Genomic DNA, 26,561 nt, shown 5'->3' on the forward strand with positions numbered 1-26,561 from the left:
AGAGTCCTTTAAAAATGGAAACTTGCCCAGAAACTTTAAGATCCACTAGAACTTCTTTATTTTAGCACTGCTTCAGAGGAAAACAAGGCCCTTCTCCATGTATCATTTTCTGTCTTTGGAAGCCTGAATAAAACTCACCTTCCTGAGAGAAAAATACTAATTGCAAAGTATGTAAACATTTAAAAAGTTGACTTCAAAAGCAGTTTTATCAAACACAAGAGATATCTTGTATTGTCCATATATAACTTTTTATTAAGAAAATGAACAAAATACATTCTTTCTCCATATGTACATTACATACAACATAATTCTACAACTGCAATTGTTTAGCAGATCACTCATTTATTCACAAAGCAGTGTTAACACAGTCACCAAACCTGCGATCAGAACATTACTTTCACTAAAAAACAAAACCCTAAAAAGTCCACACAGACTAAAAAAATAAGATAGAACAGGATCATGAGGGGAATGGGGGAAGACTGCAGAACACACTCAACATAGCCCAACAATAACTTACAACAATGACGTCAGGAGATACCTGATGCCCCAAAGCACTTCTGTTTAGCAGCTCCAACTAGGTCACGCCAGCTGTTCCAGACTTCCCTCATGATTTCCATTTCTGATTTAGGGACGTTGAGGATACAGCCCCAATCCCATTTTGCTACAGAAGAGGAGGGTAAAGGAAGCAGTAGAAGCCTGAAAGGTTGCAGCTCTTCCTCTCGCATTAAGAAAAGGACTCTCATGAAATAAAAAACTCCTGAATCTTAGCTGGAAACCAGAGAAATACATTGTTTTGGAGAGACATTTGCTAAGCATGGTAAGGGAACCCTTGTTTCAAGGACTTACTTATATTTACGTTCATTTAGTCGGTTTCTCTTTTGCTTTTCTCTGCTTTTCCTTTGTCCTTTTTAGGTATGGATTTAATTATGGTTATATTAAAAAATCCATCTAAACAGAAAGCTCTTCATGGGTATGAATATGCTCCCAATGTCCATAATGGTGCATAAAGGGCTTAAAAATTCAAATCAATCTTAGAGATAAAATTGCCAATGACCTGAACTCCCTACAGCTTTTGGGTAATATCTTACACTGCAGTTAAGACTTAAAAGACACATATTAATAGAATTATTTTCAGATTGTTTGTCTAGAAAAGGGCAATGCTCTAAAGGAATACAGTAAGGGTAGGCACAATTGCTTGCACCCCAGTCTTCCACACTTGTGGTAAAAGACAATGAGGAATGGCTGTGTCAATTTTTTAAAAAAGCTTTTTCTGGCTTTGCGTTGGATAACAGAAGGAAGTCAGGAAAAATAAATGAGTCTCATCGGTTAAATAATAGTGGCTTTCCTTCTTTAGACTTAGTAATTTCCTGTATTTCTATGTTAAACATTTTTATAATCATATAACGAGTAAATGTTATTATTTAAAAATCTTATAAAAGATGTTTAACTGAAAGTCTCTGACTTTCAGATGAGCTGGCTGCTATAATGTCATATTTCCAGTCCAGGAGATGTTCTAAGACAGAGAAGGAGCTATCCATAGCATTAATAAGCAGACCCAGAAAGACAGATTTTATTGACTTTGGATAGAACTGTATCTTCCCTCTCAATCTAATTTCCAGTCCAACTTTGGTTTTGAGGATCTATCTCTACCTAAAGGGATCTTAATTTCTGGCCAATGAGCACTAGTTATCTGTAGAAGAGTTGACTTGAAAAAAATTCTAACATTTTCCCCAAACTGCATACACACACACACACCCACCTACCATCTTTCCATTGAAAAGATGGAATAATGTTAGCAAAACCAACACAAGAAAAGGAGGCCCTAAGCTTTCCTGTACTCTCTGAGGCTGCAGATTCAGCTACACATAGATTCTGAAGTGGTGACATGGAATAAATCTTTGAAAAGAAAAACCTATCTCCATAAAAGGATCTGTTCACAGAAAAATGTCTCATTATTTTGCAATTCTAAATTGGGCTGAAGACTATACATAAAGGAAAATTAATACTATACTATCTAATCTGTTCAATTCAAACAACATTTTACACAAGTCAAGAAAGCAATAACACAACCATAGCCTCTCTTGGCCAGGCTAAATGTAATGCTTAAGAAAGTAAGTCTACTGTGATTTCTCTAAATGTTTGGTTTACAACTGAGGGAGAAAACAATTTACAACTGTCATCAAAATCATTTTTCTGGGAAAGGAAAAAGTATCTCAAAAAGGAGACCAAGTGCATGATTTTTAAAAACACCTATCTTCCCTACAGAAGACTACTTATATTTAAAATTTTGGACTTTGATATCCTACTATCAAATTTGGGGTTGGGCACACAAGTACTTTAGTATGTCTTTGCATTCAGTGCTCTTACAAGTATAGCTAATCTGTATGTGTAAATTTAAGCTAAGCCTTTAGAAAGGTGCAAGTACCCTAAAACTTCTAAAGTAGGCAATTAAAAAAATGTTAAATTGTACATCCCTGTCCTCAGTTTCCCCCTTTATCTTAAGGAGGTCAACACAGCAACTATACGGCAACGTGCTGAAACAGTCACTTGCCAAAATCTGATGGTATGGTCCTGATGGTATAAAATCCTCTTCTTTGTTGCAAAATGAATTTATAAAGCTCTACCAGTTGCAATGGAATTAAACTAATTCTAGATACCGTCTCTAATTTAATTAATCATCTTACCAGATGTGGAGGAAACCTAAAGAATAAATCAAAATTATTAAATTCTTCTAATGCCAAGCCCAGAACTCATGTAGTTCTTGGCAAAGTAGAATAAACAGAGACCCTTCGGATTATGTATAATTAATTTATTTTAAAACATGGAAACTAAATTTGATGTCAGTTCAATTCTGTACGGGTTAGAAGTTAAACACAAGATGACAGACAATTTTTCTTCCATTATAAAGGGCTAGAAAATGAACACCAACCAAATGACACTAGCTAAACTGTAACAAAGGCTTTCTTGAGATTTGTTAACAAAGAAGAGAAGGTAAGCTCAAAATTGGCTACTTGAGCAATTCCTTAATCAAGCACAGAGGCCTGTTCAGTATGTCACACAGTATTTTTCCTTCCTGCAAATTAACCTGGCATTTGTTAAGCACTGAGTGAAACTGAAGAATGATGATCTTCTTAGGCTGGTATTCGTGTGGCAGACCACTCAGGTTATCAAAAACTAACTGCTGCGAATGCTAGCATCCCAGATGGTACAGAGCTGTGTTGCAAGAGCTTAAACTCGATGAAAAAGCAAGTCCCCTGAGAGTATAAAAACTGCAAGTAAAACTGTTTTATTGCTGGTTTTCCCTCTGGATCTGCATCAAGGAATTGGCTGTATGTAAGAAGCTGTTGAGGATCCAGAGCCCATTACACTGGGCTTCCTGTTTCAAGATCTCTATCAGCTATTTGGGAGACGGTGAGAAAAGCAACCAAGCAAGAAATGTTGCTTTCCAAAGACTATTCAGAATAACTGAGCTTTGATCCCTTTTGATAGTCTTCTCAGCACTGGATTAAATTAATTTAGGGTTAGAAATGAAGAGCTTTCTTCCTCATTGAGATTTGTGGACCTTCAAATCCATGAGCAAAAAGTACCTATTTTTTCATCTCTGCCATACACTCAATTGTCCTGTCTAGCTCTGTTCCTGAGGTTCAATATCTCCAAATGAGAATGCCACAGACAGGCAAAATAGGATACTGCATACAAATGTTTAACAGTTCATTGAGATTGTTTGAAGAGCAGATAAAAAGGGAGACAAAGTATTTTGTAATTCCAAATGATACTTTACAACTGGTCTACTTCCCTACTAAACACTCTCCCCCTCTTTTGTTCTTGACCCATAGCTCTCAGATAACATCCATATAACATTCTGTTTTCAATCAAGCTAGTGTTAGAGGACATGATAGTATATTTGTAAAACTTCTTTCTAAATAATGACTCTACTGTGGAAGATAAACTAGAACTAACCTTGATTTTCATGTTTTTAAGTTGACTTGGAATCCAGTTCAAGACCTGTAACTTTAAAGTACTACCTAATAGAGAAAGACATGGGAGTGACATGATCTCCTACAAGGGCATTTCTCTCTGCACCACCAGAAAATCTGACTTACTATAGCCTCCAATGACTCCTTAGGTTAGGACTATAAAATCTGTTGTCAAAGGATTGTCTGGGAATAAGATTCAGCCATTCAGAATCTGAGCTAAATTCACATTCTTAAGGGGAAGAGACATTTATTAGACGGCACTATTTTTACTTACGAAAAAAAAAAACGAATGAATACCAGCCATTTTATAGCAATCAAAGCTATTCCTGATGTTTTATCTCAGAAATTGAAAGTCAATTCTTAACACAAATTCCAACTTCAGTAGAAAATCAATGCTACTCGGAGGAGGTGGGAGTAGGAAAAAAATCTAAAAAATACAAAGAAAAGACAATAGGCAAATGAAAATTCTGGTGACATGCTGAATTTCATAAGCTCTACTATGAAACTTGCACATTATCAACAGTTTTATGACTGTAGTTAGTGCCAGGGAAAGCAGCCAACACTGGCTCCTCCATTAAAGCTGCTACAGCCATATTACTATTCCTCTAATTAAAATGATTCAAGTAGTTTTATAGCAGTCTCTAAAGGCTGTAAATTCTTTAATAATGCACAATTTTTAATTTCACTAATCTGTTGTCATAAGCAAAGATAAAAGAGTATGTTTGCCTTAGAATGATTTTGACCTTTTCTTTGCAAGCATTACAGCACTTGTAAGCAATGCCACACAAAAACATAGGAAGGGTAGGGCTAAAAAAAAGCCCAGAATAAAGTCAGATTAGCTAAGAAAAATAATGGAAACACAATTCATAGTATTTGGTGGGTAGGAAGAAATCAAGGCTTTATATGTAATTTAAAAATAATGTATAAATAAAATCTCTTAAGATAGCATTTTTGGGGAAAAATAAAAGAGCATTTGGTGGAGAAATCAATAAACTACAATAAGTCCTCTCCAACAAAACAAACAACGGTGACTTCATTCAGCTGATCTACTTGGCTCCTAATTAATTATTTCAACAAACTTTGAAACTCCCACCTTCAAATGAAATACCTCTAGACTAGAAGCTTTGCGTAGCCATATCATTTCATCATTAATCCACATCACAGGGAAATATAGGCCGTAGTAAAAAATCACAAAAGAATAATGTTATTTGACTAAGAAGGACTACAAACCTTTTGCCTGAAAGAACCCAAAGATCTAATCTACAACTATGGTCACATGCAGACCCTCTATATTACTCTGCTAATAACTATAAACTTCTTGTGAGGGAGCCTGACATCTCAGATCAAGGACTATTTTATAAGAATTTTAAACTTAATGAAAGTTCAGGTCAGAATTTCTACAAAAGGATGAAACTACGTATGAACACGTATTTTTAAGAAAAGACGGTTTACAAAAGATTTTTTTATAGTTACATAACTTTGTTTAGAGTACACATCATAATGATCCCCTCCCATAGAAATCACTTCAAACCATAATTCTCACTTGCTTTGCAACATTCAGTCAGCTAAAGAGTTAACACAACATTCACCCAGGAAATAATCAAATGACCCACAATTACCCAATGAATTTCATATAGTGTTAAGAATAATTATAGGCTAACATCTTCATGTAATTACCAGGAAATTGAGTATAATTCAGAGAATAAAATCAGGAACATACTCCAATCTAACTGCTCTTTGATTCATTAAGCATCATTCTCAATCTCTTACCAAATGATTAAGTGCCTCAAACAAGTTTGTAAATTAGATTTTAAAACTGTTTTATTACATGAAACTCTATTAATGTATCTCTAAATAGTGCTTTTTTTTTTTAAATAGCACTTTTAAGGCAGATGTGAAGAAATCCACTGGAAAGATAAGCTGGCAAACCATTTATACTCAATAGATGTATTTCACCAAAGAATGCAGTTTTATGATCTTAAACAAATTACCGAACTCTAAACCTAACAAGCCTTTCCATGGTAAATCAGTGAATTAACTTTCCAATGTTTTCTGTCACTTTTTAACTAGACACAGACAAGTCAGTTTTAATGAAAACCGGTCTAAAAAGACAATCTTGCTAAAGGTCAATACTGTCAGCTTTACCATAGAGTTAGGCACCCAAGTCTGAATTCCTTTGCTTCATAAGAGATTGATATGTTTGAACTAATCAAGCTGGCCACAAGAGGTCTCTGTCATTCCACAAAATGCAAATGCAGTTTAGAGGTATCTTGTAAATCAGGTAATTTCTCATTAGGTACAAGCACTGAAAATAATGTTAGAGATCTAGTTTATTTCTAGTTTAAATGATTTCTAGTTTGTTATTCTGGAATAATATATTCCATCAGGAAAAAGAAATGGGAATGAACTTGAAGCTAGGGATAATGAAATCGAGCAAATGGTATCCCACTAATACATCTAAGACCAAGTGTTTCAATATGGGACTCACTAAACTAGAGTGAAAGAATATTTAAGTAGTAAAGCATAGCTACTTGGCTACCTAAACAAGGCATCTAAATACCAAATTAGATTATTTAGATTATAATATACTGCTAGAATAGAATACTTGGAAATACATGTAGATTCTCACTAAATATATAAACAAGTTTCAAATCATTCTGATGTGAAATGTGAGTAATGTTTCAATATTGGTCTTGGATATAATGAAGCCCTACATTCTCCTGTAATCATAACCAGAAGTGCCCCATTAAAGCTCCACGGTACAAATTCCAACTTATTGTGTCAATAACCTCTTAAATACAGTCTATGTCACTTAAGCAATACTAAATGGTTTGCTATGACTCAACCCCATTTAACCATGTTAGTGAAAAAAAATTCTGTAAGTGAAGAAAAGGGGAAAAGTTCCACTTAAAGTGAGGAAAGATGAAATTAGAACAAACATATGTTTAGAAAACAACTAGTGCAGAATCAGGGAAAAATAAAAACAAACAAAATTATTGAGGTAAAGAACAGAGTTTCCTCCAAATATGGAGCCTAAGGAACGAATGAAAAAATGACCCAAAAAAGCACTATAAAAATAAATGTTGGAGGGCAGCACAAGTCCATTTGGTTATTGTTTTTAAAGTGCCAGAATTCACAGTAAGCAACACTAGAGATTTTACATTTAGAAACTCTTATCAAGTTCTTTCCTCTCGATTCTATGATTTGTACCTGTTTTCATAAAATGAGATTCAATAGGCTACAATATTAGCAATATTACAATTTTTTGTTCTTGACTGTCATTCAGGGAAGTCTTTTTATGAAACTATGTAAGTATGTAATTAGATCCTACTTACTTGTAAAGTCAATTGGTTATTCTGCAGCTACACAGTTTGGTACTAATTGTATTATATACTATATCTTTAACAAGGTAATGAACATATCTATTTGTTTAATAAATCACTACTGATTGCTTTGGGATGCTTGGAAAACCAAGGAGACCAAGATTCAAGCCTAGAACTAGGACAGATATATTTCTATCCATCCCCAAATATCATGAAACCATGCAATAAGGACAGACTGAAGAGGGATCTCAAAGTCTCATTCCTATACACGAGACGTTTCCAAAGTGCAAAGCAATTTCTTCTTTCTTTGGTGAGGCCTAATCTTGCTTCTTTAAATTCTCTAAAGTCATTCACTTGTAAGAGTCACTGGACTGATGGACATTTATTATACTTATTCTGTTTTAAGCATGGTGGGTATCAGTTGCATACAGCACACTTTTTGACCAAATGTAAGCACTGGCCAGGAGTAGGTTTCCTATGTGACATTCCACAGCATCGCATGTAATGATACATATTAAAAATAGCCTGGTCTGTGTGCTTAATGAAATGCCTGTCAGTTGTATTCCCCTGGACAACTTAGAAACCATTATTCTTTAAAATACAGAAGCAGATGTAGGGAGCCAACGTACATAGAAATAAACAAACGCATCACTCTGGAAATCCATCCTCCCAAATGAAAATGCTACAAAGAACTAGCACAAGGAAGAAATGGAAGCCCTGGTTCTGCACAGCCCTACCAGGGGAAAGAGTCATTTTCTTCCAAAATTGCTACAAAGATATCAAAAAACATATTAATCACTACTAAAATCGTCCTGCTGGTAATTTTGAGAATGGCTCTTAAAGGTTCTGAACTATATTCTCTCCTCAGTTTAAGGTTTCTGTGACTCAAAGCTTTGTAATATCCACTATAAAATATATCATTACAGAAATACTATATACCAATCTCAGACAAGTGCCTGGATCAATCTTGGGTTTCACTTTCTAGTTCTATGACAAGGAGCATAAATTTGAGCCCTCTGTTCCTCCTATTGTTTAATGTAACACAAGACTCTAGTCAACAAAGACACATGTATCACTTAAACATATATTAATTGCCCTATAGAACTATATACTATTAAGAATGAAGTAAAGAGGCAAACAAATGATACATACCACTTACAAGCAGTTGTGTGATGCGAGGTAAAGTGAAATGGGAAGGAAGGAGAAAGAAGAAAGGCCAAACAACCCAACAACAACAAAATCACAACTCCTGTAGCACTGAGTCTGTGAACAGTGCTTACTTGCCCCAATTTTATAAAAATGAAATAAAAATCAGAAAAGGGTATACTGCCTGATTATTCTTTTATACTCATGAATTCTTAAAAGTTAAAGTAAGAAAAAATATATATATATTTAAATGGAAAGTATATCAATTCACTTTATTAGCCTAATTTAGGAATGGGATGAGGACTACAGGGTTGAGGTCAGGTATGAAGGAAGAGGGTTAAAATTTGTGACAGCAAAGATCCCTTCAAAATTCTGGTGCAGTCCTTGTTCACTGCAGCCTAACTGTCAATCAACAGAGTTGAAATCCAAAATACTGAAAGCAGACTCCTGTGCTCCATTTCTGTCCACAGACTCTTCAGTCACAGTGTGATGAGGTCCACCAGGTTGCCTTTAGGAGGAGTCATGCTGTCAGGAAAGAAATTTACTAAGGTGTCAAAGAGCTGAGTTCTTTGAGCATAGGTGTGATCCACATCTGAAAAGCCTGGTGAAGGAGAGATATAAAGAAACTCATCTACTGTGTTTAAAACCCAACATGTAACAGAAAAGCTACCTGAGAAAAGCAGCAATGTATAATGGAAAAACCAAAAACAAATCAGGCTTTAAAACCAGATAAACATGGGTCCTGATCCCAGTTTTACTATCCAGCAATGGTCTTAGGTAAGGGACCATTTCTGCAACTTTTTCTTCAACTGTAAATCTGTGATAATCCTGTTTACATCATAGGTTTATCGTGCAAATTAAATGCAATTATGTGAAAACTATCAAGGAGAGTGACTATTAACTTTAGTTACTTTAGTAATTAATATTGATTTCTGTTCTCTTCCCTACAAGCATTTCCCTCTTCTAGTATAATGAGGAACTTTCATTCCTCTCTTCTGACTTTTTAATACTTTGACCACTAAAATTTTCTTAATAATAAAAATATAATCAAAATGAAAGAGGTCTTTAGAAAGTAGTGTAAAATCATTAGGGCTCTGAGAGCTGGAAGTGGTTTCAGAGAACTGAGTGAAAACATACATGCTTGAGGTTAAGAAATATACTTATACGTAGAACGATACCTGGCACATAGTAGATCCCATACATTTACAGTACTATGCATCAGGCTCTATGCTAGGCACACATGTGAAAAATAGAGAACAAAGAACTCCTTTTATCTAGATGAATATCAGAAAGTGAAAGATACTCTTAAAAGGTGAAGACCGCTGAACTAAAGGATTTTTTTCCCCTTTAACCTCTAGTAAACACTTAATTTTCAAGTTCACCCCAGCCAAGGAAATATTCTGGGAGATGTCTCTTTCCTTTAGTCATCCGGTGTATTGCTCCCAGCACAAATGAAGAATGAAAATGAACAAATAAAAGTACTTCTTTGATTTTCTCCATTCCTGAAATGGCTGAGGCATAAAGCCCTATTGAGTGCCACCAGAAACAAATAGTGCCAGAAAGTTGTATATGCCATGATACTCAGTGAAGGCTATTTCAAATTGGATAATTTTCATTCAACTTAGAATACAGTTTTAGATGCAATCTGCCTTTTTAATTTTGTAAAGAACATGAACAGAAAAGAACAATGCCAAGGATACCAGTGTCCTGAAAGGAAAATAAACAATGCCTCAAGAAAGGTACATTCCTATTAATTAAAAAATATATATATTAAGTGTGAGGGCAAGTGTTTACTCCTTTGAGATTTAAGGTTTTATTTAACAAAGCCTGCTATCATATCATAGAATTCGAAACACTCCAAAATGTAAACAAAGTTTACCTCTGAATGATGACAGTATATTCTTTTTCTATTTTATGTTTTTCTGAGTTTTCTAAATTGTTTTATTTTCAACTTACTTTGAAAAATTTCAAACTCACAGTAAAGTTTCAAGATTAGTACAACAAACATTCATATACATACACCCTTACCTAGATTAGTCAACTGTTAACATTTGCCACATATGTTCTCATTTTCTCTTGCTCTCTATGTCTGTATATATGCCCCACTCATATTTTTTCTGTGGAACTATCCGGGACTAAATTGTAGACATCTTCACCCCTAAATATTTGAGTTCATTTCACCTATGAATAAGAACAGTCACTTAAATAACCACTATATATTCAATTTAAGAAATTTAACATATATGCACTAATCTTTTTTTAGTCATTTTCCCCACTAATCTGAAATTCAACCCATGATCACTGTCTTTTTAGTCTGGAATAGTTCCTCAGCCTCTCTTTGTTTTTTTTTTTTTTTTTTTTTAAATGACACTGATATTTTCAAAGAGTACAGAACAGTTATGTTGTAGAATGTGTTAAATTGGGGTGTCTGATTGCTTCCTTACAATCAGATTCAGTTTATGTAGTTCTGGCAAGGATACTACGTAAGTGATGCTGTGTCCTTCCTAATGCATCATATGGTATGAGTGTGCCCTAATACTGAAGATGTTAACTTTGATCATCTGGTTAAGCTGGTGTACGCCAGGCTTCTCCAATGTAAATGTGTTCTTTTCTATCTTTGCAATTAATAGAATATTGATGAGAAGATAGTCCAAAGCTGTGGAAGATAGTCCTTCTCTGTAAAAGATCTGCACTCAATGATTTTAGCATTAACTGATGATTCTTGTTAAAACAATTATTATTTATGTGATGCTGATTTTCTAACTCTACAATTACTTCTAGATTTATTGGATGACATTAATTGTAAAGAAGAGCTTTTCCTTTTCCTCCCTTCATTTTGTTTCTGTTTGCGTTAGTATGTATTCATGAATCCTTTTCTTGTTCAAAAGGTTATATTCATTCCTGTCATTCATTTTAATACTCACATGGTGTCCCAGATTTGAGGGCTCTTTTGAGCTGGCTTCTATGTCTTTTTGAAATGTCCCCATTACTTTTTGAGTACTTCCTTCCTTTCTGGCACAAGTAAGATATCCAAGCTCATCTTTACACAACTCTGGAGTCAGCCATTTTCCCCAGGAGCCCTAATTCCTTTCAGTGGTGAACAATATTTAGAAACCAAGATCAGTTGTGCTAATTGCCAGAGGTGGTGTTGTTTCTAGGCCTATACATACATGTATGCATATTATATACAAAATAAAATAATTAGTCCATGCTTTTATTGCTAATTCAATTTTTTAAAGAAACTCACAGGATTCTTCCTCTCTCTATCCCATTCCTTATTCATATCTCCTTTCTCCTACTAGGAAAACCAACTCCCAGCAATCTCATATTGATTCATTTGCTCAACCTAAAATACACACAAAACAAGTTCTAGAATTACTATACCCAAACCACTACCAACAAAACTCAAGATTTCCTTGCTTTTATGGTCATTAGAGTGTATTTCACTGAGAACATATAGTCTAAGCTGTGCTTAAAGAGGTTTAATTCTCCTTTTCCTCCTATTATGTGAGCATGTTACCAATTTGATAAACATGTTTGTTTCTGTTTGTATTCAACTTTAGGGCTTTTCCCTTGTCTTATTTTATTTGTAAAAATGTCACGGTACATTATATTTTTAAGATAAAATACGGATTCTGTGATAGTACTCTATGAAAATAATGTCTTCATGAGATCAAATGATTTAGGAGGGAAGGAAACAAACACGGAATCCCTACTACTCGCTGTTTTTTATGTCTATGACCACATTTCACTGTCACAGAAAACAATGCAGCAATTATCACAAACTCTACTTTAATGAGGCAACTTAGAGAGATTCAGTAATTTAATAAGGTATCACAGTGAGTGAAGGAAGAGAACGGAGTGTGAGCCCATGTCTGTCTGATTCCAAAGGCCATTTATTTATTCTCATTAACTAATATTCATTGAGTGCTTATTAAATTGTATGCAATGTGCTAAGTTCATTTAACCCTCAAGAAAACATCTATTTTTATTCACCATTTGCCAATGAGGAACTTGAAATTTACACTATTCTTAGATGAATAGTTAAATTATGGTAGATCCTTACTATGAAATACTGTGTATCATTTAAGAAGAATACAATAAATCTAGTACAGTTTCATGCAAACATCTCTAAGCCACATCATTACATTTTAAAAAGTTATGTGGAGAATACATTTCTTTTTTAGACTACATAATGAATAAAACCAGAGCACACAAAAACATACATCTGAGCGTGCGCATATATACAGTCTATCCTCATTATTCAGATTCTGTATGTATGCATTTGCCTACTCACTAAAATATGTAACTTCAAAATCAGTATCTGTGGCACTTTTGTGGTCAAATACGTGCACAGATTGGCAAAAAACTTGAGTCACCACATGCATATGTTCTCAACTGAGGTCAAACTAGGTAATGCTCTGCCTTCTTGTTTCAGCTCTCATACCAGAAACAAGCATCCTTTTCACAGTCTATTTGGTGTCAGGTTCTTCACATCTTGTGCTTTTTGTTGGTGACTTCACTGCTTTAAATGACCCCCAAGTATAGTGCTGAAGTGCTGGCTAGTGTTCCTAAGTGCAAGAAAGTTGTGATGTCCCTTACGAAGAAAGGGACATCACATGTGTTAGATAAGCTTTGTTCAGGAATGAGTTACAGGGCTGTTGGTTGTGAGTTCAATGTTGATGAATCAACAATATATAAATAAGGTGTCTTTCCACTTATATGTTGATCGGTTGACAAAAAGGCTGTGACAAGAGTCTCACAGGAATCTAATTCTGTATCTTCATTGGAGCTATGGGTTAGTATTTACCAACTTAGTGTTACAGGTGACTATACAGAATATTACTGTGAATAATGAGAGTCAACTGAATCTGTATGTTTGTGTGCATGGTTGTGTGTGTGTGTGTGTGTGTGTAAAGATCTTCCAGATGAGTGGTTACACTTGAGGGAAAGGGACAGAGATTGAGGGAAGTTATTCAAAGAGAATCTTAAACTTTATCTATTGTCAGTGTTTTAAAAATATACATTAAAAATGGGTGGGGCTCCAGGAAACTCATCAACAGCAACATGACTACTTAAATGATAGAGCTAGGACAAAGAAGGTCATATTGATTCTAAATCTCATGTTCCTAATCACTGTTTCCCTCACTTCATTATCACCATACAGCTGAACGAGGAACTTGTCACTCAGTAATGCAAACTGGTGAAGCTCCATGACAGGTAGTATAGTTAGTGACTTAGAGAATGAGCTCTGAAGCCATACTACTAAGTTGTGAATCTTGGTTTTGTTACTCACATAGCACTGTTCCTGGGCAAATTACTTTAGCCTCTCTGCATTCCAGTTTCTTCATATATAAAAGGGGGTCATACTAGTGCTACTCCATAGGGTTACTATGGAGATTAAATTAATTATAACATGTAGTGTTTAGAATAGTACCTGGCCCCTCAGTGAGTGCTCAATAAATATTAGCTATCACTTTATCACTACTACTACGACTAAAGACAATGACTGTTCTAAAAGAAAGTGACCTATTAGGAAGATACTTTTAAGTTAACATCCTACACAGATTACGTAGCTTTTCCTATTTATGGTAAAGAAGAAATAGCAAGAATTCTCGTTTTCTTCCTAGACAGAAGTTTCTTTGTTTATTTCTAAAATAAACTCTGTTACATAAAAAACACCTGTAAACATGTGACCTACAGACAGGAGTTTGAAGAAGTATCTTGCTGAAATCTAAGTTTGGCAGATTAAGCAAAAGAATAAAAGCTAAAAGGGGACAGTGAATGATGTGAAATTCCTAAGGCTCCTCATTCACGAATGTCAACACAGTACCAAAGAGCAATGAACTTTTAGACTTAAAATATTTTAAACATTTGTCTGAATTCATACTTGCACATCACATTGGACTATAAAACTTCTAAGGAGAGGTGTGAAGATCAAAAAAGGCATTATGTTTCTATAGACCAGATTTTCCCTGTCACATACCTTGCTGAAAATATACTCTTAAAATTAGCAAAATGTCTGAGTTCAAGTTAAAAAGTGCTGACAACCACCAGAAGCTCTAGGCTAAACATCCCCAAAGGTTATTTTTCTCTAAAGTCAGTCATTTTTCAAAACTAAGATGATATCAGCTGTTTATAAATCAGTTTCCATCTTTCTAATTCTTTAAATTACATATAACATTAGTAAATAATTTTATTCAATTTTACAAGATTAACATAAACTGGGTTAATCCTAAAGGGCGTCCGAAAGTTTGGCTGAAGCAATTTTTTGGAATGGATAATTTATAAAATGAAATATTCAGTTATCTGTACATGAAGGGTGTATACACCTATACATAAAGTAACCTATTAGATTTCAGGGTGGGGTGGGTGTATAGCTCAGTGGTAGAGCATATGCTTTTGGCATGTATGAGGTCCCAGTAGCTCCAACAAAAAAGAAAAAAAGATTAAAAAAAATAACCTATTAGATTTCAATTCTAAATGAAGTAAAGATAAAACAATCAGAAAATGAATGAGAACAAGATCCAGGTACTCTAAACAGGCATGAAACCTTGTGAAAAGTACTTTTTGCTTATAAGTAATATATCAAATTTTTCCTTATTAAAAGAGTAAACAACCTGAATTTGTTCATTATCCAAATTCACCAAAGTTACAAAGATTACATTTTAAGGCAAGTAATAACAGTAGTACCCTGTTGAACGGAGCACTTACTGAGTATTTTATTTTGCTGTCTTTCATAATTATTTAATTTTCTCAACAACTTGAGGTAAGTACTCTCATTACCTCCATTTTATAGGTGAGGAAGTAAATGATTAGAAAGGTGACTTGTTCTAAATCACTTTTAAAACTGGCAAGTAGCAGAGCTAGTATATGAACCTGGATTCTGATTCTTAACCACTACATTACACTTGTCTCTTAATTACTAAACAAACTGCGTCTCTTTAGACAAGGCAGGAAACAAAATCCCACAGAAATTTTTTCCTTTTTATATTTTTTCTATTGTGTTTGTATTGATCTCAGTGTATCTGAGGTTTATTTAGAATCCAAGTAAAACAAACTGTTCCTGAAAAATATATTACTAATAGTGAACAGGGCAAAAAAGAAAGGAATTAAGCTAAAGGTAAACTATTTGCTGACACCAGTCTAACATATTTTAATGACTGCCAAGAAATTCTTGTTCTAAAGCCTAAATATATGTCAGCCAGAGACATTTTAGTCCTGTTCACCAATAAAATAGAAACAATGGCTCTGGATTGCAGTATCCACACACCTATCAAGGCACACAGTCATTCAACTAAATGTCTATGTGCAAGTTCCCAATTCATGTATCACTAAGTCTCTGTTTCAAATGGACAAAATTCAAAATGGTATGAACTTTCTAAAATAATTCTTATACCTAGATTCTCCACCTCAGGGCTGAGATTTTTAACAACCTGAAAATATTTTTTAAAAGCCTTTGAGTTTATGGAATAGTGGTAAACAATTATGCAAATTTTTAGGAGAACCTATCAGAGTTTTGTTTTATAGCACTCCACTCAGTCCTGCCCTGTGGAATCCTACATATTCTGGAATTAGAACTCAGGACTGGAGTTGCCTTGATCACTAGAGACATCTCAGTTACTTACTTACTACAGAAAAAGAAAGGGCAAGACCCCAAGAAACACTGCTAGTCTTTCCCATACCAGTGAAAAACACCAGAATTAAATATCTGTTATTTTTCCTTTCAGGTATGCTTCACCTTTAAGAGACAAAAGGACAAACAATGAAAAAAATTAAACCGATATTCCAAAGTGTTATTTTATTTCAAAGATATAAGTATTTACATTACATATGCTGGAAAATTTCAATACTGTTGCTCAGCTCTAAGGCAAGTAACAGCACCAGCATTAATAAGATTAATAAGCAGTCACTATGTAACTGCATTTTATAAGGACAAGAGGAAAGCTGTAAATTCCCAAACTTCTGACTAAAGCTCCATATTCTGGAACTTCTACAGACTCCCTACTTTATTACAGTCTAGTTTAACTATTTTAATAATTCATTAATACTAAATGAGAGTACTACTAAGTGAACACTGATGCCCATATCTGGAATGTCTGAGAAACAGTTGAACTGATATCAACATACAAAAATTACTATTTTCAGGAAAGAGATAATTCATTTCTCTGCTCCCAAACATTCATTTCATTGCCCACCCCAACACCATTCTGATGACACCACACAATTCCACAAAGAACAAACTAAGAGGAAAACAGTTCAACCAACAAGTGTTATCTCATGGTAAGTGTATCAGTAATACAGCTTGCATTACAATGTTATACAATTTTATTAACTTTGATCAGGCTCCTATTGCCATCTGTTTGCATAGTAACCCAGCAACTGGTGTAATGGGAACTGCAAACTGACTCATAAACTGGTGACTGATGCTTGGAAAATAACCCTATAGCAGGTTATCAGAAATTTTGCATTCTACCTTGAAACTTGCTTCGTCTGTTTGGATGACATCTCATCTGATGTTTTATTTAAAAGAAATCAAAAGCCAACCACCCAAATGCTAGGGCATATGGCCCAATAAACTACACAAGAATACTTACCTAGAGCTGTGAAATCTGAACCAGATTTGAACAGAGCTGAAGCTAGGAGCTGAAACTGTAAAAGAAAAATAGAAGCAAATTAGCTAGGTAAGCACATTGGAGAAAAATAATTTCTGTAATTTTGACCATTTATTAGCCACTGGATGTCTCTACATGTGTTGTGTAAGTTTATTCACCAGAAAGTGGCAAGAAGAACACAGTATCTAGATTAAAGAACATGCTGACTATTTTTCTGGACTACTATTACCATTTTCCAAAATACTAGACCAAGTCCCAGAATTATTTTATTTTAAAGATATATTAAAATATGTATTTATTAAGGAGTAACAGGTCAACTGAAATAAAAAATTTACTCACTATCAACTGATCCAGCAATTCCACTCCTGAGTATATATCCAAAGAAAATGAAAACACTAATTTGAAAGATACATGCACCTCAATAGTCTCAGCAGCATTATTTATAAAGCTTGATATGGAAGCAAACTAAGTGTCTATCAACAGATGAATAGATAAAGATGTGGTGTGTGTGTGTGTATATATATATATATATATAATGGGATACTACTTAGCCATAAAAAATGATGGAATCCTGCCATTTGCAACAAATGGATCAATCTGGAGGGTATTATGCTTAGTGAAGTCAGACAGAGAAAGAAAAACATTGCATGCTATCATTTACACGTGGGACCTAAAAAATAAACAAAAGATTGACTATAACGAAACAGAAACAGACTCATAGATACAGAGAACTAGGGGTTACCAATGGGAAAGTGGAAGGGGGGAGGGGCAAGATAAGGATAGGGGATTAAGAGGCACCAATTATAAAATAAATGAGTTACAAGGATACATTGTACAGTACAGGGAATTTAGCCAATATTTTATAATAACTTTAAATAAAGTATAACCTATAAAAATACTGAATCACTATGTTGTACATCTGAAACAAATATATTATAAATCAACTATACTTCAATTAAAAAAAAAAGAAAAAGAAAATAACTCATTTAGGACTCTATCATGTACAGACTGGTGTCCTGTAAACAGTTACTGAACTTCTAGTAGATATGCATTCTCACTTCAAAAATAAGTATATGCTACCGTAAGATACCTGACATCTCTGCTGTACAAATCAAACTCTGAGGAAAAAGCATGGTTATTACATATAAGTCATTTCTAAATTACAACTTAGATTGGTATTCCACATGTACATGTCATGTATAATTATACTGTTATATAATTATAGGGGCTTACCTTCATCACACTGAAAAAAATGTTATAAATGTTGATTAGATTCCCAGGCTAGCCAGTTAGTTTAAATTAGACAATGTAAATGAACAATAACAAAATAAAACAGGACAAAACTATTGCATTGCTGGTACTTAACAAATTGGTAAAAATATAAAAATTTAGGAGAACTATTTATATTTATCTTGAACGAGGATTCTGGAAAACAGGCAAGTTAAAGGAAGGTATAAGAATAGACAAAAGACACTGTATAGCACAGGGAACGATGTTCAGTATCTTGCAATAACCTTTAATGAAAAAGAACATGAAAATGAAAAATGTATGTATATGCATGACTGGGACACTGTACTGTACATCAGAAACCGACATATTGTAACTGACAGTACTTCAATTAAAAAAAAAGAAGAACAGACAAATGAACAGAATCTCAGTGGAATTACTTGGCATTTTGCAAGGCTTGAGTGGTTGATACCACTGATTTCTCAGGATTTATTTTACAACTATGCTTGTAGCGTTTGAAATTTCAGGTATAAATCACCTGACTAATGATCCTTTGAATGTCAGAAACTGGACCAATATCAGTTAGAAGTAACTAAGTAAGAGTTAGAAAAAAAGGAAATGAAAGGAAGAGTTAAAAACATAATGGAAGTTCTTCATACATTCTGTATCAGTCTTCTGTCAGATATATCTACTGCAAATATTATTTAATCTGTGGCTTGCCTATTTTTTTACAATGTCTTTTAATGAGTAGAAATTTTTTGCTAAAGTCCAATTTGTCAAGTTTTTTCCTTTATGATTAGTGTCTTTTGTGTCATGTCCAAGAAAGCTCTGCTTATTCTGAGGTTGTAAAGATAATCTGTTTTCTTGTTAAAGCTTTATTGTTCTGGGTTTTATATTTAGATCCATAATCCAGATTAAATTAATTTTTATGTTAAGAGTGAGACAGAGGTTGACATATCCAGTTATTTAGCACCATTGTTAAAAAGACTTTCTTTTCCCCATTAGATTTGGCATTCTGGTCAAAAAAGCCGACTGACGGCACGTATGTGAGTCTATTTCTAAACTCTGTTCTGTTCTGTCGATCTATTTGTCTATTCTTAAGGCAGTACCACAGCACCTTGATTACTATGGCTTTATACAGAGTCCTGAAATCAGGTAATAAGTATGAAAACTCCAACTTTTTCTTTTTTCAAGATTGTTCTGGGTAGTCCAGAGCCTTCTGCATTTCCACTAAATTTTAGAATTAGTTCATTTCCTCAACAACAACAAAGAATCTGAAACTGGCTAGGATATTAACAGGAACTGCATTAAATTAGAAACCAATTTAAGGGGAAGGGGCATTTAAACAATTTTTAGTCTTTTAATTCATAAATGTGATTTATCTCTCCATTTCTTTAGGTACTGTTTAATTTATTTCAATATACTTATTACTGCATATTTGATTATTTTTTGATAATATAAAGAAGTTTCAAAATTTCATTTTCTAAGTGTTCATTGCTAGTATAAAAATAATTGCTTTTTTACCCTATTGACTTTGTATTCTGCAACCTTGTTAAGTTCAATTATCTTAGTAATATTGTTTCATAGGCTGCATGGGATTTTCTATGTATACAATAATGTCATCTAAAGACACAAACAATTTTACTTCCTCTCTTCAAATTTATATGCTGTTTATTTCTTTTTCTTACCTTATTGCACTAGCTAGAACTTCTGGCACAATGCTGAACAGAGGTGGTGACAGCAGGTACCCTTTCCTTGTCATAATCTTAGGGAAAGAGTTTAATGTTTTACAGTTAAGTATGGTACTAGCTGTATGTTTTTCATAGATGTCCTTTATGAAATTTCTTTATTTTTGCTTTAAGAATTTTTATCACCAGGGGAGGGTGTAGATCAATGGTAGAGCACATACTTAGCATGCACGAGGTCCTGGGTTCAATCCCCAGTACCTCCATTAAAATAAATAAGTAAATAGATAAAGCTAATTACCTTCCCCGACCAAAACCAAAATAATAAATAAATAAAATTAAAAATACTATTTAAAAAAAAAGAATTTTTATCATGAATGGATATTACATTCTGCCACAAGCTTTTCATTACTTATTGAGATGATCTGTGATTTTTTTTTCTTCATTCTGTCAATATGGTGAATTATACTGATTTTCAAATGTTAAAGCAAACTTGTACTCCTAGGATAAACCCTCTCTTGGCCACTGTGCATTAATTAACCTTTTTATATATTGCTGGATTCAATTAGCTAAAATTTTCTTAAGAATTTTGTATCTGCATTCATGAGGCGTATTGGCCTATAATTTTTTTGCCTGTAATGTATTTTTTGGGTTACTATATCACAGTCAAGCTGTTTCATAAAAGGATTTAGAAAGCGTTCTATCTTCCTCTGATTTCTAAGAATCTATACAGAATTGGTATTTTATTTTCTTCCTTAAAGTGTTGACAGAATTTCCTGAAATAGCCGTGAGAGTTTTCTTTGAAAGTTTTCCATCACAAATTCAATCCCTGTCTGTAATTGATATGCAGTTTCTTAAGATTTCCAAATTCTTCTTGAGTCAGTTTTGGTACATTGCATCTTTCAAGAAATTTTTCCATTTTCTCAAGTTTCTGAATTTGTTGACAAAATTGCTCATATCTTTGTGGTACCCTTTTAATGTATGTAGGGTCTGTAATTATTTTCTCTTTTCATTTGTGATATTGATAGTTTATGTTTTTTTAAGTCTTGCTAGAGGTTGACCAATTTTAGTCACCTTTTCAAAGAATTAACTTTTCACATTTTATATTTTTTTCTATTGTTTCCTATTTCATGAATTTCTATCTTCTACTATTTAGGGTTTATTTGTTCCTCATTTCTAACTTCTAAGATGAAAGATAAACTTTATTGGCTCTACATACAGAAGGATGGGGAGAAAACAACTGAATTTTAACAATCTAATTAAGTAAATAGCACTGATATGTACCAATCTAGAATTTTAACAGTACTAAGTGATAGCACACAATCTGAATAAAATCAGACCTCTTCCCCAAACTTTAGACTTGAATATCCAACTATCACCTCAACACCTCAAGTTGGCTGTTTCACAGGCATCTAAAACTAAACATATGCACAACTAAACTCCTAATTCCAGTCAGGAGTCCCCACCTTCTCATTTCAGTTGCTGGTAACTTCATCCTTCTAGTTTTTCAGGCTCAAAACTTTGGAGTCATTTCTTTCAAACCATTCATCCAATCTGTCATAAAATTATATTCTACCTTTAAAATATATTGAGAATCTGATCTGTTTTACTTCTCATCAGTTTACTGCTACTACTTTGGGCTGAGCGACAATCCCTCTTGCTTAGATTTCTACAACCTCCCTCATAGGTCTTTCTGCCTCCATCCTTGCTCCCTAGTCTATTCTCAATACAGTACTCAGAGTGATCTAAAACATACTGCAGATCATATCACTCCTCCGCATGCACAATACCCTGTATCAGCTCCTATTCACTCAGAGTAAAGCCCAAAGTCCTAACAATGCTTATGAAGTCATTAACAATTTGTTCTGTCAACCCCTATACTTACCTCTCTAACCTCATCTCTGACTACTCTCATTCTCCTTACTCTCTACTCCAGCCACAGTGGCTTCTGCGCTGTTCTAAACAAAGTAAAATGCTCCCATCCTAGGGTCTCTATTCTAGCCCTCCCTTTGCTAGGGATTATCTTCTCCAAATTATCTACTTAGATCACTCTCTCAAATCCTTCAAGTCTTTGTGCAAATCAGATTTCTAAATGAGGTCTATTATGATTATCCTATTTAATAGTGTAACTGCCTGATTCTTACCCCTTATATTTCTTTATTCTTAATTTTCCTATAATTTAATTAATTCTAATGTACTATATACTTTGCTTTTTAATTTTCCTATAATACTTATCAAATGCTAATGTACTACATAATTTGCTTATTTAATATGCTTATTGTTTCCACCCACTAGTACATAAGTACTTCCTGAGCAGGTATCTTCGTTTAGTTCACTAATGTATCTCTCGCACCTAGAAGAATGCCTGGCATATTGTAGGGACTCAACACACATCTGTTAAATAAATGACACCAGTACTATGGAAGCTCAGCAGAAAGAGAATTAATATAAAATGTGTAATACTGGCTGAAAACTTGTTTTTCTTGTTCTTTCTTTATTACAGAATCCACTTTGAAAATGGTAGAATTGGTTTAGGCATCCTCTTCCTGGCCCTTTTCTAGGAAAAAATATCATTTTCACAAGCTTTATTATAGGCTTATCACCAATTTAGAACCCATGTTCTGGAGACTGGAGGAAAGCAAAGAATTATTTGGCATATAGCTGACAGTCCACAATCATGTCCCCACTAACAGGGATAATGATAAAGATCATGATAACCACTCCCCTAAAAAAAGAGGAGGAAAGTCTAAAAGTCACTTTAACTTGCTGATAAAAATCACTGAATATAATTAAAATTTTGTAAAGCATACATAGAGAATAAATAACAAGCCACTACAGAAAATGAGTATCAGTAAGACCTTTCTTGATAAGTGGAATGATTTCTTATAAGGAAAGCAAAGGCCTATATGTCTCATTAACAAATACTATAAGTAGATATATATACTAGAACTGTCACCAACAGATCTCTTTCCCAAAACAAAAGTGGTTCACACATTTTAAAACAAAATAATAATCTTAAAGACCAGTAATTCTCAATTTTAGGTGTGTTTTCAGTTTTCTGTTATAAAAGAGCAGACAGAGAAGAATCTTAGAGTGACAGTATTGTTTTGAAAAGTTCTAAAGTGATTCTGATGTTGACATACACACACACATCATTTTTACTAACTTCTACTGAGGCTAAACAACTCTTGATATATTAAAGCTTTTAAGAAATGGAATGGAAGTCTGTGACATGTAAAATCATAAATTGATACTATTTAGGAAAAGAGAAAATGAGAAATTCACTACCAAAAGAATCCTTTTCTGAATGGATCATGGGTTCTTGTGTGACCTGAATCTTACAGAATTACATAGAAATATGTCAATTCAATTTTTATTTCATCTACTCTGTACCATTTTTAAGATTTTAAGTGTTATACTTTCCTCATTCTCTTTTAAACACCCAACAGCAAAATCAACAAATGTAAGTTAGAAAGACATTGTAAAAAAAAAGTTCAATTTCTGAAGTTTATTACCACATTTACCTCTTTTGTCTCTTCTGGGTCTGAATGATCCACAGTTATATAAAGATCGTTTTGTAAATATTTCAGAGCACTAAGGGGATCCATTTGGGCCTTTTCTTCAAACCTAGAAAATGTAAACAAGAATAATAATTGTCTGGAGTCATGAGAAAACATCAGGAATGTCTTTCAGACTTGGAGTGAAATACTGTGTCTGAGGAGATACCGTGGCTATCTAAAAAACCCTGTGTTTAAGAATCCAGAAGTAAGAATACACATATATAGATAGTATACATGTGGAGCTAAAGGGGATGTAATGGCAATGCCTGTGGTGGTGTTAGAGACTGGATAAGAGCACTTCCCATCTTCCTGTTAAAACTATAAGCTAAGATTAAGTCAACTACAAAACATACTGAATATGTCAAATATTTTACATAACAGAACTGTAAAAAAGCCAAATGTCTTTCATAAAAAACAAGTAGACAAAATTAAAATAGTTTCTTAGATTTGCATAATATACTTTCCACTGGAGGTACTTAACACTTTAGAAACCAAAATGAGTATGGTTTCTTCCAATGAGTATCACTTAACACTGATTAGCTATTTTAATGAGATTATTTTCCTGTTTCAGTCAGTAATAACAATAACAAAAACAACTTTTGTTAGCAGTCACTTATCATTTGTTGTACGCTAGACACTGTATCAAGTATCTTACATATAACACTTCATTTACCCTCACAGTAACTCTAAGCTGACAAGTTTTATTATCATTTAAAAAAAAGCAATGAAGTTGGCCAAGATAAGACCTAGTAAGTGGGAGAAGTAGAATTAAACACAGGTCTCTCTGATTCCAAAGCTGAAAAGGAAACAAGTTCTCTTATATTAAAAAAGTCTGCTTGGGATGATTTACCTATTTAAATAAAATAATTTCCTTTGTTATAGCATAATTACATATGGATTTATTTCTGATAAATTGGTATGCTTTTCAAAATATTATACAGAAAGAAAGAGAAGAAGGCATTTGATTTCATTTGGGAAAGGAAAATAGTGAAGAGCCTTTCACAATGGAATTCAGCTGATGGCATCAATAATTTCCTATCTTTAGAACTAATCTCAGTGACAGGGTAACTGCAGGGGCAAAGACTAGCAAAAATTACAGTTTTCTTGTACCAGGTAGTACCCCTGATTGTCAGCCAACCTTCCAATCCTCAGATGAGAGTCTCTTAGGTCATGTTATTCTACCATCACATCTACAATGGATTAGATCAGAGTTTTGGCACCTGAGCCAAAAGCAATTGTCTCAAGCTTGATCAGCAATTTATAAAGTGGCCTGGCAGAATTCTTTCCAACAGAGACACTCTTTCTAGGGAATCCTCTCTAAGAAGATATCCCTTTAGAGAATCTGAATGTGAGATACAAACAAAAAGCATACAAACACAGAGACAGTAAGCAGAAGACATGAGATGGTAGATTTCTTCCTTTCCTATCCTTCTCTCCCTTCCTTCCTTCCTACCTAGCTACCAACTGAAGCCATGAGGGAAAGCAGAGTCAGGAAGTAAGCAGTACAACAGGAGGAAAAGACAGAAGCAGAGAAAGGCTCGATTACAAGGAAAGCTACTACAGTAGCTCCAAGCTATCAGACTTGTTTCAGTACCCTAAATAATTCTCCACTAGGCCTCACTGTTCAAGTGCTGAGGAAGTACCTTAATTCTCTGGATATTCTCATAATAAATTCTTTTTCACTGAGATATCCTAAGTATGTCTTTATCCTTCATAACCTGATAACTAACATACACCTACTCCTATTAAATAAATCCAGCAAAGAGATCCATTTTCCTGGAAATTATGTTTTCTCTTTTCTTTTTCTAAGCTTTTTTTGGCCTGCAAACACATTACTGGACCTGTGCCTGTGGTCTAGAATTACATTTCAGCCAACAATTCTGCCCTCTACCTAAAGGAATAGGTAATAATCTAATAATCCTGTTAGATTTTTCTCCTTTTGCCCCTTTCTACCCACCAAATCATCAATAAGTTTGGAAACCTCAATGCTATAGGAAAAAACAATGGCATTTTATTTACTGCATATGGCACACCATTAAGAACAAAGACACTCTCTTGGCATCCAGTGTACTTCTCTCCTTCCAAATTTATACTTCAGATAAACAGTAGCAAATTTGGTGTTTTGCCCTTGAAATTAAAAGCATGCCATAATATTTCAGATTCCCAAAAACTGTCATTTCACCTGCCCACTAATATATTTCTAAAGGAGAAAAACAACTGCTAAAGATCAAAAATAATAATACTTCTCAGAATGGCTTGGCTATGGGAAAATGAATAATTCTATTTACTTCCAGAAGGAATGAAAATTAACTTTCTGGAGGGTAACTTATGATCCATCAATTCTACTGTTATCCTACAGGATTTTTGGATGGGGTGTATACAGAAGTACATAATAATATTAACTACAGTGTTATTTACAATAGCAAATAAATTGGAAATAGTCTAAATATTGTAAAAAAGGATACTATTTACATAAATTACACAGAGCACAACACTATGCAGCCATTGTAATTGATTTGTACTTGTATTTATTAACATGGTAGTAAGATGTTTATAATACATCACTCACTAAATGAAATCAAATTCCAAGCAGGATAATCTCTATTTTTCAGGTAACAAACAAAAACTTATTTGTGTCCACATAGTTTGAAGGATATACACCAAAATATTGTTATTATTTCTAAGTGGTGGGATGAGGAATGATTCAATTCTTCTTGGTGGGGAGAGAGGCTTATTTTTCTTTATTAATCATGCATTACTTTTCCAATTAAAAGTCGGAGGACGGTGATGGGTATAGCTTAGTGGTAGAGTGCATGCTTAGCATGCACGAGGTCTTGGGTTCAATCCCCAGTACCTTCATTAAAAAAGTAACAATTAGAGCTTCCACTTAAGATGGCAGAGTGGTAGGATGATGAGCTCACCTCTCCTCCCGACTACGATGAAACTACAACTGAATACTGATCAACCATCGAGGAAAAGACTGGAACCTAGCAAAAAAAGATCTTCTGCAACTGGAAACATAAAGAGG

General features: G+C 34.0%; 1 protein-coding gene across 13 annotated transcripts in view; it reads right to left on the reverse strand.

Moving 5' to 3' along the window:
• Nucleotides 1-226: 226 nt before the first annotated feature.
• Nucleotides 227-26,561, reverse strand: part of MKLN1 (muskelin 1) — a 169,654-nt gene continuing 143,319 nt past the window's right edge. For 5 of the 13 annotated variants that reach the window (XM_015237638.3, XM_072964449.1, XM_072964456.1 and 2 more), the window contains 3 exons: nt 23,498-23,600; nt 17,044-17,098; nt 8,692-9,047 (listed from right to left, as the gene is read on the reverse strand). In XM_015237638.3, the coding sequence (XP_015093124.1) occupies nt 8,926-9,047; nt 17,044-17,098; nt 23,498-23,600 (280 nt within the window). In that variant the 3' untranslated portion in view covers nt 8,692-8,925. Of the gene's footprint in view, nt 4,405-8,691; nt 9,048-10,474; nt 10,628-11,370; nt 11,534-11,574; nt 11,793-15,518; nt 16,188-17,043; nt 17,099-23,497; nt 23,601-26,561 lie in introns of those variants that run through there. The other 8 variants (XR_012074266.1, XR_012074264.1, XR_012074267.1 and 5 more) reach the window with 8 other exon arrangements.

This window comes from Vicugna pacos, chromosome 7 (genome assembly GCF_048564905.1).
Source record: "Vicugna pacos chromosome 7, VicPac4, whole genome shotgun sequence".
NCBI classification, from domain to species: Eukaryota; Metazoa; Chordata; class Mammalia; order Artiodactyla; family Camelidae; genus Vicugna; species Vicugna pacos.